We start from the raw sequence: 19,140 nt of genomic DNA, 5'->3' as shown, positions 1-19,140 counted from the left end.
CCCATGTTGTTCACATTGTGGCCCCAGCCATCTCTGTTTTGATTATGTGCATCGACCTGTCCCGCACGTGCAGGGCACCCACACCTCACCGTGATTTCGAATCTTTCCAACTAACCTTCTCTGCATTCCTCACTTTTTAACCTACTACTATAGGGAAGGCATCTCATCCTAGATCGAAACTCAGTTTATCTCCTACATCAGCAGCCTCCCCGCATTCCTTCAACAATTCTGCACCGTATGTCTCCCCTCTAAGCATTTCTTCAAACCCCAGCTGTCGCTCCATCCTTGCTTGAGGGCGCTAAGTCCTCTCGATCGCCCTAACTAGCGGTACGATAGTCTGGAGCAACCAAACTTAGATTGCTGACCAAAGTGGTCCTCGCCTCCGCTAGAAGCTGGGGCCCTCCGACTTCCGACCAAGAAGAAAAAAAAAAGAACCACAGTTCAGCTGCGCCAATGTTTACTACTCTTCCGTCGCAAAAACAACTCGGCTGAACCGACCGAGCAATCAATCTATACGCGTCCTTTTTGTTCTTAATAGTTAAAATTTCCCTCCAAGTATTCTATTCCCCTTACACTTTCCCTGTCAGCCCCCTTTCTTTCTTTCTTCCTTTCTGGGGGGTTTTTTTTTGGTCTCGATCTTTATCATCCTCACTATCTTATAGCCGGCCTGCATTTTACATTTTCTCTGAACACACGCACACACCTACCTACACTTTCCTTTGCCATCTTGACAGCAGCAGCAGTCCGTATTCCACATGATTGCCTGGCTTTTTAGGGCATCGCCTTGATCGCTCTCTGCCCACTATGTTTAAGGCCTTATTGGCCGGGGGCCGTTCGTCCGATGCCCGCAGCAGCTCCAGTTCTACGAGTAGTAGCCGTCGCAGAACAGAATCCAAAGCTTCTTCAACAGTGAGCCGCAAGCCCTCACGGGGTGACGACCGTGATCGAGGCTTGGGTGACCTGTCAGCCTACCCAACGTCTGGAAACCGCAGCAAGCGCTATGCGCCCAGTGCGGCAGGCGATTCCGTTGCGTCGAGCTATGCGACGGCGGAACCTCAAAGCGTGATCGAACCTGACCGAAATGTCATCGAACGGGCACCGAGGCGCAGAGATACTGACGATAGTGAACGTCGCGATCGATACTCGGACAGCGATGGCAGCGATGACAAACCCCGACGCAGACGCAATCTCTCCCGATCGCAGAGTCGCGAACGAACCCGTGAACGCCCTGACAATACAGATGAGCTTGATAATGGAAACCGTGGAAGTCGTCATCGTCGAGAGAGGCGACGAACTCAGCCTGACGAATTGCCAAGTGTGCCCATCTCCGGTGCTGAAGCAGACTTAGCTCCGAAGGTGGGAACTTTTGACTATCCCCAATTCCCCCCACCGTTCCACAACACACATCCAGTGACATCTATGCCAAGCTCGCCCAACGTGCCCGGTGTCTACGACCCTCATGTACAGCAGCAGTTCCCGGGCCAGTTTCCGGCCTTCGTTGCCGAACCTAACCCACCAAACCCTGCAGGCGCAGCAGCTGATTACTACGGCGACCAAGGGCAGTCAGTCGCGCAACAACCCGGTGTTCGGCCTGAGCCACCAAAGATTATCCCCAATACTCAAGCGCACTTGATGCCGGCATCACCGCATCCCAACCCGCCGCAAGAGCCTAGTAGTATGGGACAAACGCCGGCAGCGGCTGACTATTACGCAGATGATACAGACCCAGAGATCCAAGCACCCGAACAATCAAGTAAACCACCTGCAGGGCCGACACCCAAACCTCCCAGACCAACTATACAAACTGAAGGGGTCTTGGGGCCTGCTGCAACCGCTACTACGCATGACGAGGGCAGGCCCCAAGGTATTGGCTCTGGATCCTCTCCAATGCTAGAGTCGCCGACGCCTACGTCTGTCCCACTTACTGGTACAAGCCCCTCCAAACCGCCCAATGCTCAAGATATAGGTACAGCAGTTGGTGCTGCAGCAGCAACTGCGGCAGCAGGTTATGTTATGGGCCACCATCATCAATCATCCCTGAACGTAGAACATCTTTCTCAGTCTGGCAATCACAATAATGAGGAGGGTTTCCCGAACCTTGTGGGACCTGCTGGTCCATCTGCGTACTCGGACCAGCTAAATGCACCACCCCTCAATACTGCTGGTGCTGAGACAACAGCGTACGCTGCCGACCCGTCGCATCCTCATCATGCAGCTCTCTACCACGGAGCACCATTTCAGTCCGGGAGCATGGCATTCCAGCAACGCCAACGGGGTCCTCTGGACAAGTTCATTGATTTTTGGCGTGACGCAGAAGGGGTTGGTATGTTTGAGGATTACACAGAAACCATTGGTGTTTGCAGGCACTGTTTTGAACCGGGCACCTCTTCGCGCGACGCACCTCGAAGGCATTATTATAGACGCCGCCGTCGCTCTAGTGACCGCTACAGCAGTCGCTCACGAGTGGGCAAACCTAGTCGTTACTCTTCTTCAGAGGACGAGGGTCGACGTCGCAAGAAAACCTCCATAAGTTCTTGGCTGCCTGGGATGCTGGCTGGATACACGCCCTTTATAAAAAAAGACTTCGAGAACACCTATAGTGATCGATCCGGCCGACCTGCAAGCTCGCCACCGGATAATGAGAACCTATCAACGCTTGAGAAGCAGAGTCACACATCTCGTGGCGTCTGTGGGCGTTCACCCCGCCGCTCCTATGAAGGCCTGCGAGACAACGAATCTCGACGGCTGTCCCGCTCTACGTCCCGATCTTCGTCAAAGTCTGAGAAACATTGTGCACACCGAGATGTGGGAACTGCAATTACCGGAGTGTCTGAAAATCAGCCACGCCGCAGCCGGTCACCGCGGAAGACCAAAAGTCGGAAATCGTCATCTTCTGAATCATCCTTTGTGGATATCTCTAGACCATCCATGAAATCTGTGGGTGGCTTGAGCTCATTCTTCACAGCCTCTGAGAATCGTAGAAAGCGGCAAAGCAAAAAGCGGATAAGTATATTTTCATTCAACAACTCGTCATCATCCTCCCTAGATGCTGATTTAGCATTTGGGAATGGCTATGCCAAAAGACCGCCAGGGAAATCCAAAAGGCGGAGCAAGAAGAAAGACCAGGACGATGTGGATGCGGCATTACTAGGAATAGGAGCGGCAGCAACTGCAATAGCTGATTCAACTCATCATCGGAGTCGACGGACAGGTGAGGTACTCATTAAAAAAGAACCTACACCCACTCGTTTGGGTTATTCGTCGTCTTCTACCAATGACGACGCTTGGGAGGACGTGGACTCAGGGGATCAATCGTCGTCCAGTGTTAGTTCAGCACTTGCTTTCGGAGGTAGTGGACTCTATGGCAATACTGCATCACCGTCTTCCGATTCTGGTACATCATTATGGGGCTGGAGATGGGGCAACAGGAAAGGCAAAAAGCAGAAGAGAACGAGGTCCAACGCATCGGAGAGTCGTTTCCCTACTAATGCTGCTTTAGCGGCGGGAGCTTTGGGAACAGCCGCATTAGCCCATCGCTATAACAATCAAGGGAGACGTACTAGCGAGGGCGCTGGAAGTGGTGCTGGGAATCTTCAACATGTGGCTCCAGTGCCCACCAGCGATCCATCACAGTTTGACGCTGTGAACGTACCGCCTTCTCCCCCACAGCCGGTCATTCGCCCTAGAGGACACATCCCTCTTCAACAACCCCAACCTGTGGCACCGGTCTCTCAGGCTGTCTATACTTCGCAAGGAGAGACAATTCCTCCCTACACTGTACCATCTCGTCCTCCCCCGTTTGCCAATACACTTTCACACTATGACTACCAAGCTCATGGTTCTGGCCTTAGGGAGCATGAAATCCCCCTTTACCGTGATTTTACTGATATTCGATCAAACGTTAACCGGCCCCCTCGACGAAGTGACTCATCGCCTGTGTTTCACACGGAGCCTTTAGTGAGTACATCGGTGCCTAGTGCGAAACGTCGTTCTACCATGAAAGATCAGGGTTCCGTACAGTTTGACCTTACTAGGGAGCAAGCAGAAAAGGAGCGACGAGCAGATCAGTTTGAGCATCAAAAGCGCGATCATGGGTCCCAAGGAGTTGAACTTATTGATAGGGAGGCGCACGCGGATAAGAATCGATCAAGGCGCTACTATGAGGGACACCGGGATTCTGATTTTGGCCCCCAGGAAGGATACGGACGTGAACCTCGAGGGAAGAGAAGCCCAGCATCGTGGGATGATCTAGGTACATCTGCAGGTAGTGTACTTTCCGGTCAAAGCTTCAACGGTAACCCCTCCGAATCGAGCCAGAGGAGTCATCAGGAACGTTCAGAGAAGCGTCGCGCAGAAAGACGCCGTGCGTCAGGTTCTGAAATATCATCTGGCCTTCCCATGCCTGAACGTGCCTACGATGATGTTGACCAGCGCCCGAACCCGGTCCCTGCACAAGAACATTTTAAGACTTCAGTATTCCGTGATATTCCTCGCAAGAAGCCAGTCCATGACGATTATGCACAATTCTTCGCCCCCAAAGAGTTGCGCTATAGCCCTGACGCGTACGCGCGTCGCGAGCCCGCTTCAACTCCAACTATCATAGAAGCGGAACCTGCAAGTCAAAAAATTAAGGCAACTGAGGAGCACCATCCAGAATATCGCGGTCTACCGTGGCCAGTTCCAAAGCTCAATGTAGTTGAGCCCACGCCTCCTCAAAGCCAAAGTGGCTCCGTCAGAGATATTGCCTCTCCGATTCCATCGCCGCCCGAGGTCCTTGACGATGATAGGAAATCAAAGCGATCAACAACAGGCTCCCGCGTATCTTGGGGTAAGGATGAGACTCGCGAGTATGAAGTCCCTTCTACATCCTCTGAACTCGACTCCGCCGATCATGATATTGTGGCAGACCGAGGACAGGAGAAGCAGAATGATAGTGAAGCCACCCGAGAAATTGCAGCCATTCAAGCAGATCTGCCCAAGGCCGCAAATGGGTACAATCCTGATATTGTAGTCGCAGCAACAGCCGGTGCAGCTGCTGAAGCCTTAGGTTTTGACCCTTCCCTTGTATCGGTCATCACGGAAAAGCTCGTCTCTCCGTCTAGAGCTGGTAGCTATGTGGGTGGGGCGGTAACACTCGATGATGGAGAGAAGCAGCCAATCTTAAAGAAATCCTTTGAGAACGGACCGCTTTACTCTGAGCCTGTGTCGATAAGCGACAGTGTTAGAACATTTCATGACGATCAACAACCATCATCAATTGCGCAAGAAGTGATCCAGCAGCTCAGCGGAGAACAAGCCTCTGAGATGGGTGAACTTTCCGGAAGGACTGTGGAAAAACCGAATGAGGGCCAACCAACCTTGGTCTTTCGAGACGAGCGTTCTGGAACCAAGTCAGCTCCAGAGGAAGTTTCGCATATGTCTGGTGGATTTAGACTAGAGGAGTCAACCAGCCAGCGGGAGCCGCGTGGGAACACACAAGAACCAGTTCAGGATGATCTAAGGTCAATTATCCCAGCTGTCATACCTAGACATAGTGATACACCGATGGAGGGAGCTAATTGCAGCAAATACAGTCGCGATTCCGATATCCCTAGTCAGGCCAGTCCACCTGCCGCTGAAGAAGGCTCTACTATCGAAAAGAAGAAGCGAAAGAAAAGACATTCCAAGCGGGGTAGTGGTACTTTCGATGACTCCGTTTCTGTGGCATCTTCCCCAGCCAGAGTTGAAGAGACTAGTGACCGCGGCAGAAGTACGGATGAACAGACAAAGGAAAAGAGGGCAGGTGGTATCTTAAGTAATATATTCGGCTCTAAAGTCTCTGAGCCGCTAGCAAGCAGAAAGTCATCATCTGATAGCTATCCATCTCGCGAGGTTCAATCCGAAGTCGGACCACCGGATTCTGGGGAGTCTAGACGTCAACGGAGAGAGGAAAAGCGGCGACAAAAATACGGGGAATTAGCAGACTCGGGTAAAACAACGGAACGTGAGAAGGTATGGTTCTAGCTGTTTTCGTTGTTCGTAAACTGTGATTTGCTCAGTTTATTCCTATATTCGATTTTAAGCAAGGTGTATAACACATGTACTAAATACCTTCCTTTCCCTCTTCTTTGTACACAGGACCGGACAATATCGCAAGACGGAGACGACCAGCCGTCTTTTTTAGCTGGAAGCCCCGAAATGCCTTACCAGGTAGGCGATGGTGACCGTGAAGGTGCTTCGGGGCGTATCTCCTCGACGGATGCAGAACTCGCAGGATTGGGACTAGATGTTTTCGAACAGCGGCCAAGAAGTCGTTCGGCATCACCCCCTGCACCGGGGAGAACTATGGACCTAAGCCCGAAGTCTCAGAGTAGACCAAATTCACCCCGGTTGGCCCGGGGACATGAAGATGTCCAGGGCCAACAGTCACGGCGGTCGTCCGGAGTTCGACCGACAGAGTCTCCTACCGCCGTCCCCTTGCACTTTCGTCGACCGCCAACCACATCACCACGGGCTCATCGTTCATCTTCAGCCAGCTCAATTGCAGCGCCGTCTCCTGGCTCTCCAACAGGGCGTTCTCGGCGTCCAGCTTCTGGTGAATTTATAAACTCACGAGAGATGCGGCCCCTGTGGCTTGTCGAGCACCATGGTAGCAAAATTGAAGTTCAACCTGAGGAACCGTTACCTTCGCTACCATCAAGTAAGACGTCATCAGTGAATGCATCCGCTGAGGACCTCGCATCTCTGCAGGATGAGAAGATCTGGGAAAAGTTTGATTTGAGCCCTAGTATTCATGGAGACCAGCGGCCTATTGACGTTGATATGCCGTCTAATTCCCAACACAGAGTGCTTGATTCCGAGGAAGTAACACCTACTGCCGCAAGTTTCGGTCAGATGAATACCAATCAACTACTTCGGAAGGATAAGCCCAAGTACGAGTTCCATTCGCCCTCTGAGCTTCTCCAGGATCCGTCCACATATCCAGAGCTGCCCCCTTCTCCAACAATTGGGGCTCTTCCTTCTGCCGAGGGCTCTGCAGTCGGTGTAAAAGACGATGGCGGGCTGGAGCGCAACCTGGATAGCCTTCCACCTCTACCTTTGTCCCGGCCTGCTACTCCTAAAATGGAACAGATTCGTGCTTCGGATGCTGCTGAAGGACATCTGACTCGAGAGCTCACAGCTCCTGACCTTGAAGCGCCGAGGACCTCCGGGGATGTTGCTCCTTCTGCAGATGGCGACACGACTATCATGAATGTACTGAACGTTGATCTACCGGAGCTTCAGCCATCTGACGAGAAAACGCCGACAAAAGCCACCCAGAGTAACATTGAGTCAGGCGATGCTCTAATGTCTGATGAACCAACTTCCCGGGATCTGTCAAACGAAGTCGTTCCCGTGCCTCCGGCTGTCCAAATCCCAACAACAGAGGCAATGGAGAAAGGTAGAGAGAATCCAGGATATGCAGCTACTAGCCCTACTGAAGTTGTCAATTCCACAATTGCAGATCCTTTGCTACCTGCTGGTGAGGAACGTGCATTGTCTGCCGAACCGTTACAAGCTGTAACTACTGGCGAGACAAAGGCGGGAATTAGTGATACAGCAGATGAGATAACACAACCACAAGAGGCACAGCGTGGAATGAAATCTGAGCCACAAAAGTCTGCAACAGGGGATAATGAGTCATTGGGAAGCGCTGAGGCTAAACCTGAATCTAATCCCAACCTCACTTCTGCCACAATCATTTCTGTTGAAGGTGAAGAAACAGAGACTGTTGACGAAGCAGCAGTGACAGAATCAACCAAGCCAACAAGGGAGAGCACAGACAAGGCTGCCGACGAAGTAGCTCAAGCTCCCACTGAAGAAGGAGTAGTGGGTGCTACATCTCCAAGTTCATCGAAAAAGAAGAAGAAAGATAAAAAGAAAAAACCCAAGAGCGTGAATATACACGAACCGGAGTCACAAGATACCCCAGCCACAGCTCTTGCAGCCCTTTCAACCCCTGAAGACGTTGAGAAAATAGATGAAGCAATTACTCAAGGAGAATCTTCAATTGAACAGATTTCTTTACCAGAAGGCACCGACAAACCCTCAGAAGCGGAGGTAGAGTCCGCCATTGACCTCTCCAAGCCACACGAGGCAGCCAATGTACAAGCACCTGTGGATATGCCTATTTCTGAGCCCGAGCCTGTTGTGGATATTATCAAAACCGAAGACGCACTTGCTACTGAGGACGAGCTTGCTGTGACGGCCCTAAAAGCCGGGGAAGAAGCGGATACACAGATAAAAGAGGGACGCTTGCCCTCGGACTGGGAGCCTACTGCTCAGGCCGTAAACCCACAAAACGTCGTTGACCTAGCGGCATCCACGAATCCATCTAAACAGGAGCCTCCTTTGGAGATACCGCAGCCAGAAAATGCTCACCTAGCTTCAGACACTTCAGCAACTGAACAGAAACCCAATCCAGAGGTCTTGGTGACAGATGTAGCGCGGACAATGCAAGCACCCGAGGCCACTACGATCCCGGTACAAGGGTTACCCAAAGCTGAAGATGCTCCTATCATCACAGACGTCCTTTCACCTGAGCAGGCAATGCCTAGGGCGGAAGAAGAAGCTCACCAGGAAAGTTTACAGTCGGATAAAATGCTGGATTCAAATGCGAAGCCAGCGGCTACCGACAGTGAAGCGGCCGCGGATATAGATGTCCTTACCAACAATTTGGAGACTGACGAGGACAGGAGAAAGGTGAGCAAGAGCTTTGATGCAAATGAGAGTGTCAAAGAACTCGGTGACGTGGAATTTGTGACGTCCAGCCAGACGGAACCAGAGGTTACTTTGCAAGCAAGTGAGGAGCTTTCGAGATCTGCCATCGATGATTACCCGCCTGTGAAAGAAGCCTTACTGCCTTCCGAAGAAATCACCTCCAGCTCTGAGCATCCCGTGCAAGGTACAATGGAGGGAGCTGAAAGCCTGGAGTTAAGTGGGCAGGATGCTGTCCTACCTGAGACCCCCTTTGAACAGCCAGAACTACAAGAATCGACAGAACATAATACCTCTGTCCGAGAGGAAGCCCCTGGAGTTGTCTTTGAACCTAGCTCTGCAGTACTAGAGCAATCTACGGAAGCTGCGTCTGTGAGGGGTGAGAATAGTTCTGCAGCAGGTTTGCAGGAGGGGCTATCTAGTGAGATGAGTGCCGTTGACCCTGCGCCGGTCGAATCTGAATCCGGACCATTACAACTGGAAAGTGAGCAAACTACCAGAACAGACGAGGCAAAAGCACCTATGGAACCTAGCTCCGGACAGATATCGCCAGAACAACAGCAGATGCAGGGTAATCCTGCGCCTGTTGAACCAATATCTTCTCCTGAGCCGGCGGCTGAAATTGCTGACGCTGGTACAAAAACTCAAGATGCTGACGTTACCGACGCGCAAACTGAAAATTCCTTATCGCGACGAAACTGCAACAACATGGAGAAAAGTAAGCGCGATAGTGATACGGAGCCACCTGTGGAGAAGGTGGGGGGCGATGTTCCACCTGATGTGCCGTCTAATGACGGAGCCACGCCCCGGGCGGAAGACGAACCTGCTATACCTCCCAAAGAAGAGCCTGAAGCGAGGCAGCCCGAGGAAGCCCCGGACAACGCACACGAGGGTGCTATAAACGTTTCACCTGAAACGATGTCTGGTGCTGTCGCAGAGAGGCCAATTGAGTCTCAAGATGCTGGGTCGGCAGAGACGGCCCAAAAAGCCGGCTCAGAGGAAGCTCCGGAGGGGCAGCAGCCAACGAAGAAGGGCAAAAAGAAAAAGAAAAACCGCAAATCCATATCTTCGGATCCTCAAGCTGTGGCTGATGCGGAGACCCAACCTCCACTCTCCGCTGAGGGGCTTGCTGCCGAGACCCCACTGGCGGAAACAAGCGGTGTGGTGTATCCCACGGATGACAAACATATACCACAGGACGCTACTGCGACTAACGAGGTAGCAGAGACGACTGAAGCAGTAGATGCTATTCCAGCAGCAGAAAATGAGTCCAATGTACCTGTGGAGAACCCCGCTGAGACCAATCATAGTACACCACATATAGCTGAGCATGTCCCAGACGATCCTGTGCCTGATGCCGAACCTGAAGCGGGGGGATCTACACCGGCAGGCAAGAAGAACAAGAAGAAAAAGAAAAAGAAACAAAGCTTGCCGTCCTTACCCGACGCTCATGTAGCAGCTTCTGAACCCACATCGAACACAGAAGTTGCAAGCCCAAACATAGACATTCCTGTTGCTATTGAAAAGCCCCCAGCCACGGAGGGTCAAGAACTAGTTCAGGAGGAGGCAACCGGAAGCGAACAACCCCTCGACGTCACTGAAGCTGTGGAAGACACGGCTTCACCAGAAACAGCGCCCGCGATGAGTGCTGCTGAAAAGAAGAAGACTAAGAAAGAACAAAAGAAGCATCGCAAATCCGCTTCGTTGGATGAAACACTAGCTTCTGACCGCGCTCTTAATCCGAGCCCAGAAAATGCTTCCTTAGAACGTGATCCAACCTCTGTTGGAGAATCCGCCCCTAGCAAAGAACCTGAGGAACATGGTGCTTCAGCCGAGGAACCAACAGTTGTAGATGAGTTGGCGAGTGAACAACCTCGGGTTGAAACGGTCACAGACACAGAACCCGCCGTTGCGTTGAATGAGGGCTTGGACGAGCAATCCCAAGAACCTGCCCAGCAAGAGCCCGAAGAAACGCCCACAGACATTGCTGGTGTTTCAGCAATTGAAGCAGGAAATCTAGAGCTCGGCCAAACACAACATACGGATCATACACCATTGGATTTCGAAGGTACCCCTGAGAATGAAAAGCATTCAGGAGCCGATGCTGAGGAAAGGCACATGGTTGAAAGAATGGGTGTCGAGCAAGAGACCACGGGTGAAAAGAAAGTTGAGGTAGAGTCTGGGGACGCCACGCTCGATGCTGCGCCAACCATGAATGCGGACACGGCTCTGGAACAACCTAAGGAAGAAGCACCAAGCGAGGAAGCCGCTCCCGAACAGACTATAGCTGCCGACATCCCCTTGACTGACATTGTTCCGCAAGACACTATGGAGCAGCCTCAGGAAGGAGTGTTAAATGAAACAGCTGTGGCAGAACAGATTAAAGATGCTGACATTCCCTTGGTTGATATTGTTCCGCAAGACGCTCCAGAGCAGCCCCACGAGGAAGCACCAAGCGCGGAAGCTGCACCAGAACAGACTAAAGATACTGATATGCCCTTGATTGACGTTGTTCCACAAGACACTCTGCAGCAGCCTCAGGAAGGGACGCTAGATGAAACAGCTGTACCAGAACAAACTGAAGATGCCGAAATCTCCTTGACCGATGTTATTCCGCAAAACGCAGTTGATGGGGAAGCTGAACCTCCTGCTCCCAAAAAGTCTAAAAAGGATAAGAAGAAAAAGAAAAAACAACAGTCAATTTCCTTGGCAGATGATCAGCCTGCGGCCGCTAGAGAAGAGATTGTGGAAGAGCCTTCTGATGCGCGTTCGGATATACTTGAAATTCCCGAGCAACCGCAACTTTCTTTCCCCGATAATGTTGCAGAAGAGTCACAACATGCTTTTTCAGAAAAGCCTACGCAACAGCCGGAATCAAATGAGCCAGAGCCCACTGAGTCTCCAGAACAGGTCGACCTCACAAGGCCTTTAGAGCCTGAACCTATGGCGGATACTCAGGAATCAGTCTCCAAGAAGAAGGCCAAGAAGGATAAGAAAAAGCGCAAATCTGTTTCTTTCGCAAACAATGAACAGGAGGCTCCCACGAAGTCATCTGAAGCTACTGAAACAACAGAAGCGAGTCACCATGTTAGAGAAGCTAGCCAACCTCCAGAGCAGACAAATGAGCAAATGGCAGAAGCCAGTAGCCTAGTTCAAGAAAGCCAGGAAAATGCTGATAATACTACTGCCGACGAGGTACAGCCTAGAGAAACAACTTCAGACCTACACAAGGGCGTTCCTACAGTCGCACTTGGGGAGGATGGGCCAGAGTCGAACAAAGAGGTCGTACCACATGACGAACAGGTTACTCAGCCGTACAATGATTCTGTCACCGAAGCACAAGCCAGCACATTAGGGCCCATAGACCCTGATCCTATGGGTCAGACGCCGTCGGTGGCGAGAGAGCTAGTCAATGAAACTATAGTTCCTGAAGGAGGATATGCCAACGATGACGCCTCTGTGACCGAACCCCTTGAGGAACAAGTACAGCAGGGTACAGGTATTCAGACCGCCCCAGAGACTAGCGAGAAACATGGTGTCGAGTCCGCTCCGGAAGCTTCCGTACTCGAAACACCCCCTACTTCCGTGCAGGAATCTACCGTGGTAGTCCAGGAGGCCGAACAAGAGAGTGGCTCTTCCAAGTCCAAAAAAGACAAGAAAAAGAAGAAGAAACGCAAGACCCAAGAAACAATTGAGAACGAGACATCTGTTGTACCTGAACCAAGCATTGAAGAGGCACCCGTACAAGCTGAAGAGGATAACGGTACTGCAGCCCCGGGGGTTATCGAAGAGGTAATTGAGCCGGATAATGCTGCGAAGCCTTCCGAAATTTCCAGTCAAGATGTGCCATCTATGGCACCGGAGGGTATTGTCGAACATGCGCGAGCTGAAACCGAACAGGTAGTTGATGGTACTGTTCACGAAGTGAATGAGTCGGAAGGAACCGAACAGCAGGCGAGGGAGCAGCCTGAAATCCCCAAGAATGATGGCGCACCGGCTATGTCGGCGAAAGAAAGGAAAAAGGCGAAGAAGAAGGAGAGAAAGCGTCAGTCAAAAAACCTAGATGGTAGCGGTGCTGCCTCCACTGCCGCGGAGTCTGCCTCAATTGTACCGGAAGAGAAGACTCAAGGTCCCTTGATAAATGCGAGCACCACTTCAACTGGAGATGTCGCGCATGAGGCAACGGCAACCCAAGTCTCCGCTGGATTGAAACCCTCAGACCCTTCGGTTGATACGGCAACCCTACCTGCTGAAGATGACGGTAAAGAAAATCAGTCCCACGGCACCGAGTCCCACGGCGAAAACGATAAGAATCTGTTTTGGACTGATCACATGGTATCTTCGCAGGTAGATCAACAGCAAGCCACTCCCGTCGACTCTCCTACCAAACCCGTGCCTGAGAATACCGAAGCCGAAAAGGTAGTTGTCTCCGGCGAATCTGTCACAATGTCTGAGCAAATCGAGGTAGGAACTGAAGATCATGCGTCAACAACGGAGCAGGAGGCCACTAGCGAGGCAGATAGGGTTTCCCTCGAGCACCTGCCAGCTGAAGACGTTTCAGCGGAAACAGACGAAAGTGGCAAGGTATTTACACCAAACTGGGACGAGTTAAAAACCCAGCGAGATACGACTGCGGAAACCACAGGCCAAGGGTCTAGGAAAGATACGATGCCGGCCCAGACAGATGAGAAGCTTGAAGAAAAGGATCAAGAAGCAGTGCCTGAAGCATCTCTCGTTGCTGTTGAGGTGCGAGGTACTTCCGTGAATGATCCGCTAGCAACAGATGAAAAAACAGTTTCTCTCTCTCCTGCTGAAGCAGGGGTTCCCGAAGACCTGCGAGAGACAAACACCGGTTCAGCTATTGACGTTGAGAAACCTGAAGCAATAGCGCCTTGGAAGGATTTACATCAGGCGCAGCAACCAGACGATTCTCAACCGGAAGATAATTCTTCTCAGCCTAATCTAGTCTCTACGACATCAACCGATCATGTCACGCGCGAAGCCAAAGATTCGGAACTGGAAGTTAGCAACGCTGGACCAGCCACTGAAAATGACACGAATGAAGATAAGACTGCAAGCCCCAGAGAAACGAGACTGGAGGGAGTTGATCTTGTTTCAGACTCACAAACAGTGGAAGAATCACGCTGCAGTGGTGCAGAGGTGACTAACAAGTCGAAGTCTGCTGAGGCCTCAAGTGAAATACAGGCAGAACCCCAGGACTTATTGCCAGTTAGCTCAGGCGAGGAGAACAGGGAGGACAAAGAAACGCCCTCTATGTCAGATACGGCAAGAGAGAAACCAGATGGTAGAGAGACAACCGCTGAACTTCCGGAAGCCAACAAAAGAGCAACTTTAGATCCCGTGGAATCCTTGGGTCCTAGAAGTCAACCATTAGCTGAGAAGGAACTGCAAGCCAGCATTGAACCTACACCGGAACAGTTGAACCACGAAGAACTGAAGGGTGTGACTAAAAAAGGTGAAGAGGAAAATATGACACAAACTTTGAGCCGTAAAGCGTCGAAGAAACAAAAAAAGAAAGCGAAGAAACAAGCCAAAGCAACGTCAATTGAAATGGCTGATCCCTCACCCGCAGAGTCTAAAAGAGGGATAAATGCAGGGAGCAACCTTGAAGCAGTGGTCGGCTCCACCGCAATAACTGGTGCCGCTGAATCCAGCTTGGCGCCTGGAGAAAAGCCCATGCAAGACCAAGTGCAAGGCCCACAGAGCGTGTCAGGCGTATCGAAGCCGGTATTCGAGGCTGTATCTGCAACAGAAGAAAGAAGTCCGCCTATGCCTAGGGAGGTTCCTGCCCAGACTCAGGCCACGCATGAGTTGCAGGAGGGAGAGGACAAAGACGCTGAAACCCAAGGAAAGTTGAGCAGTCAGACTTCCGAGGGAGGTGATCCTGAGGCAGCCGAGGAGCGGATTGGAGGGCACTCTACGCAACAGGAAACTCCAGCTCCCGGGACCGTATCAAAGGAGGTGGGAGGGAGATCGAAGCAAGAGGCTGGGCTGCAGATTCCTGAGCGAGCAGATCAACCGGCATCAGGGGGAAATACCGAGTCTACTGAGGTGGCCCTGCTTGTTCACGAAGCAAAGCCAGAGAGTTCAGAGCCTCCAATGACTGAAGTAAGCACCGCAGAAAAATCTCCTTTCGAAGCATTATCTCGGGAGAACACGCAGAAGATTGAAGAGGACCTCAGCGTAGAGATCAGGGAGCCAGAAGAAATTGGAAGTACCAGTGGAAAGGCAAACGTGAAGCCTTCCCAAGATCAGTATCAATCAGAGACATTGGCAACGGAAAGGTCTGCAAAGGACGATGAATGGCCTTTGATAGATTGGGAGAAGGAAAAAGTTGATGCTTTAGAACAGACTCCCCAATCTTCACCTGAAGCTGTCGCGGCCCCATTTGAGCCAGGTATTGCCGATTTCGATGAGTTTGCTATTCCAGAAGGGCTAACCAGATAATCAGACGAGTCGGCTGAAGCCATAGAGGCGAAGGCAAATATGGGGCCGCAAGGACAAGATTCTGAGGCGAAACTTGCGACGCCAGAAGAGCAATTTGCCCCGTCAAGGGAGGAGCCCAAAACGGAGCCAATCTTAGAAGCGGCCCGCGAGCATTCCCTAGACGATTCTATTTCAGGGAAGCAGGCGATGGGAGACACTGGCTCGGTTTCCCAGAAGCAAAGCAAAATTGCCAGTATATTTCCCAACTTGGAACGAGGGTCATTTCGGCGACCTATCACCACCAAGTCGTCGGAGTCTGTAAAAGATGGGGCTGAGGATGAGACCAATGACCAAGGAGCGAGTCGCGGAGACGCGATGCAGGTCTCGGAAGCACCCATCGCTGCCACTTTTGGTAAGGACAACGACCACATTGCAAATCCTTTAATGGCTTCAGAGCGGACAACTACTGCTACGCTAGAGGACTTACCAGGAGGGACTACAGTTCATGATATCCAAATGCCAGTTGCATCTCGTTTAGCTCACGGAAACCACAAGAACCCCGAGGATGTCCTATATACAGAAGCTGAATCAGCTGGGACGGGTTCTCTTGCGCGGGAGATTCCATTATACGAGCCATCACCAATCCACGAGCAACCACCTACATTTATCAGCTCCTCGTCGAATGCCATGTGCATAGATCGGCAAGCCAGCCCCGGGTCTCTCCGTCAGCTCGGCCGCAGTCCGTCAATCCAGGGGACGTGCGACCCCTCCCCACGACCAAAGCCATCGGAAGAAGCTACACTACCTGCACAACCAAACAGCACACTGCCATCTTCAGCCTTTAGGGTGCCATCGGTGGTAGACAGAGGCGCAATCTCCCCTCCCCGGACCCCATTGCAACCTATTGCAGAACATGAACCAATTGATCGGACAAGGACCCCCATAGGAGTCATGCATCAGGAACAGGGAACGCCCTGCTTGGAGATGAAGCCAGAACATGTGCTTCCGCGACCCGAGACACTGATCAGGAAATTTACAGACAACGCTCTGGCGCGCCAGGCATGGCCTACTCTTGACAAGGATGGAGATCAGGACTTTCATATCAGGAAGCGTGGCTCAGCCAGATCTATTGACCATGAATCGCCTACGGGAGCTATTCAAACACCTGAAAGAGGCGTACCAATCCTGAGACCGAGCAGTATGGGTAGCATTAAAAGCGTGCACAGCGCACACTCCCAACGGTCGCTACGACGAATGGACCGCAGCGCTAGCGGTGATTTGCGGACGGCGAGCCAAGCACAAACAGGCGCCCGCCAATCATCGCGCAGCCCCCAGCCACCGCCTGTCGAGCCCCCTCCTTCCGATTTCAATATTGAGCACATAGCTTCCTCCTCTTCCTACGACCCCGTCACCGATAAGGGCAAACGGCCCCTGCGAGACATGGCTGATGTTTACGTAAGTATTCTTGGTTACCATATACTCTTTCTTGTGGTTCAGTCAACTCACGTTTGTTTACCTAGGAGGGTTGGGGGGAAACGCCGAACTCGCCTCGGTCGCCTAGCCGACCGCCCAGCATCCGGCACCGTCGAAGTATGCAGCACTTACAAGAACTTGAGACTCGCCTTGACCAACTCGTTTCGGAAAATCGCTTACTTGTTGCTGCACGGGAAGCTGCTGAAGACAAGCTCCGCAATGCAAGTGTTGCTCGTCGCAAGAGTGACCATGCTCTCAACGAGCGAGCTGCCGACTTGCGGGACAGGGAGGCTGAAGTGGAACAACTCAAGAATTCAGTAGAATGGCTTCAAAAAGAAGTGTCCCGGTTGACTGAAGAAAATGAAGGGCTGACTGTCGCGAACTCCAACATTACCGTCGCCCATGCTGCCGAGATACAAACCATACGGGCGTCATCAAATCGTGAGTTAGACGATTTACGCCTACAGAACCAGCAGTTGTCGAGCGAAATGCAAGATAGAGTACGTAAGGAGATCGATGCGGCGCTTTCTCAGAAGAATATGGAGCTGCGCAGGCTGCGAGAGGACTTGGAGAGCGCCCGGGACAAAGTGAAGGAACTACAACAGCAGATCGCCGCATCCATGCAAGATAGCGTGTTAGTCTTCAGGGATGAGGATTACTTCGACGCAGCGTGCCAAAAGCTGTGTGGCCATGTTCAACAATGGGTGCTACGCTTCTCTAAGCACTCCGACCTGCGCCGCTGCCGCAAGCTGGACGATATACAGGACGAAAAGATTGCAGACAGGTTTGAAAATGCCATACTCGATGGATCCGATGCTGATGTTTATCTCTCCGACCGGGTTCGTCGACGCGACGTGTTCATGTCGGTGGTAATGACAATGGTGTGGGAGTTCATTTTCACTCGCTACCTGTTCGGCATGGACCGTGAACAACGACAAAAGCTCAAGTCCATTGAAAAACAGCTAGGTGAGGTAGGCCCGCGCGGTGCAGTTCATCGTTGGAGGGCTACTACCCTAAGCCTTCTCTCAAAGCGGCCTGCTTTCTCTCGGCAGCGTCAAAACGATACAGAAGCTGTGGCCTTGGAGATTTTTGAGACGCTGTCTCGTCTTCTTCCACCACCGAGCAATGTAGAGCCCCAGCTTCTAGAGTCCCTGCGCAAGGTACTGCGGGTTGCAGTTAACCTATCTATTGAAATGCGCACGCAGCTGGCGGAATACATCATGCTCCCCCCACTACAACCTGAGTACGATACCAATGGTGACCTTGCACGGCAAGTTTATTTCAATGCGTCCCTAATGAACGAGCGCAGCGGCGAAACTACTTCAAATGAGGAATTGGAGTCCCAACAAGCTGTGGTCCGGGTTGTCCTATTCCCTCTGGTAGTGAAGAAGGGCAATGACGCGGGTGAAGGCGAAGATGAAGTAGTCGTTTGCCCGGCGCAAGTACTCGTTGCACGTTCTCCTAAAGACAAGAAGGTTACCAGAATGCTCAGTGGTGACCGAATGTCCTTGGATGGCACCAGGTCCATTCACAGTATTGCTCCGTCGTCGACCATGGACATGAGCAATGTGATTTGAGGCGTCACACTCGATCATATCTCGCCATGAGTTGACTTCGACCGTTGCTGTGGACAAAAATCATTGAGGAAACCACAGAATGGTTATATTTCCTTTTGGGATGGGAACTGGTATAGTGCTTGGGGCGTCAAGGTCAAGGATGGATGGTTGGATAATGGGCAATACGGTTCGGAAACACAAAAAGGTAATCATAATTACGATGGGATTGGGATTTGATTTTTATTTCTTATTTCTTTTTTCTTTTTTTTTTCTTTTTTTTTTTTTTTTTGTCTTGCTTTACCACTGTTCCTTTTATGATGACTATGATGACTGCCAACATCTCCGTCTACTTTTTAGAGCTTATGATGTCACGCCCTGTTTATTTCTTCACTTCTTGATATAATGACTGCTTTCTATGTACATGGGAGACGAGTTGGATTATGTTCATTATGTAAGGACTCTCGTTCGAGAGCATACTTATATGATGTACTTGTGTACTTATATTTTTTTTCTATTTTGATACCATGCAATGTCAATGAATTAGGTTTCATGGGGCCCGTAGAGTAGAAAGGCGGAATGCTGACCTCATACATCATACATACCGAAAGTTAAAGCGCAGAACAAGAACCATCGTGGGGCCTAAGTCTGACCCAGACCAAACCTCCAAAAACTGGGCTGTGCCTTGACCTCCTTTCCTACGCACTCTCTCACACTCAACACTCACACTGTCCATTCGACACCGTCTTTTATCCTGCAGCTCAGGCGACTATTATTATCTTCCAACGAGCGTCTCTTTTATGGAGTCCGCCCTTGCTCTTACTCATTTCCCCATGTCCCACCGCAACTCGCCACAGGTTCCATTTTCGCCAATCGTTGCTTCTCGCCCCGTGTTTCGGTGAATTGGCCTCGACAATGCTGGATTCTGTTA

General features: G+C 51.4%; 1 protein-coding gene across 1 annotated transcript; it reads left to right on the top strand.

The window, feature by feature from the left end:
- Positions 1–4,398: 4,398 nt before the first annotated feature.
- Positions 4,399–18,233, top strand: lah (involucrin repeat protein; the record flags this gene model as incomplete). Its single annotated transcript, XM_023233153.1, has 4 exons — positions 4,399–5,991; positions 6,118–15,154; positions 15,209–16,638; positions 16,704–18,233. The coding sequence occupies 4 exons, from the start codon at positions 4,399–4,401 to the stop codon at positions 18,231–18,233; spliced, it is 13,590 nt and encodes a 4,529-aa protein (XP_023093686.1).
- Positions 18,234–19,140: the final 907 nt, after the last annotated feature.

Source organism: Aspergillus oryzae, chromosome 7 (genome assembly GCF_000184455.2).
Source record: "Aspergillus oryzae RIB40 DNA, chromosome 7".
Taxonomy (NCBI): Eukaryota; Fungi; Ascomycota; class Eurotiomycetes; order Eurotiales; family Aspergillaceae; genus Aspergillus; species Aspergillus oryzae.
Note: the sequence above shows the minus strand (reverse complement) of the source record. Positions and strands in the feature narration are given on the sequence as shown.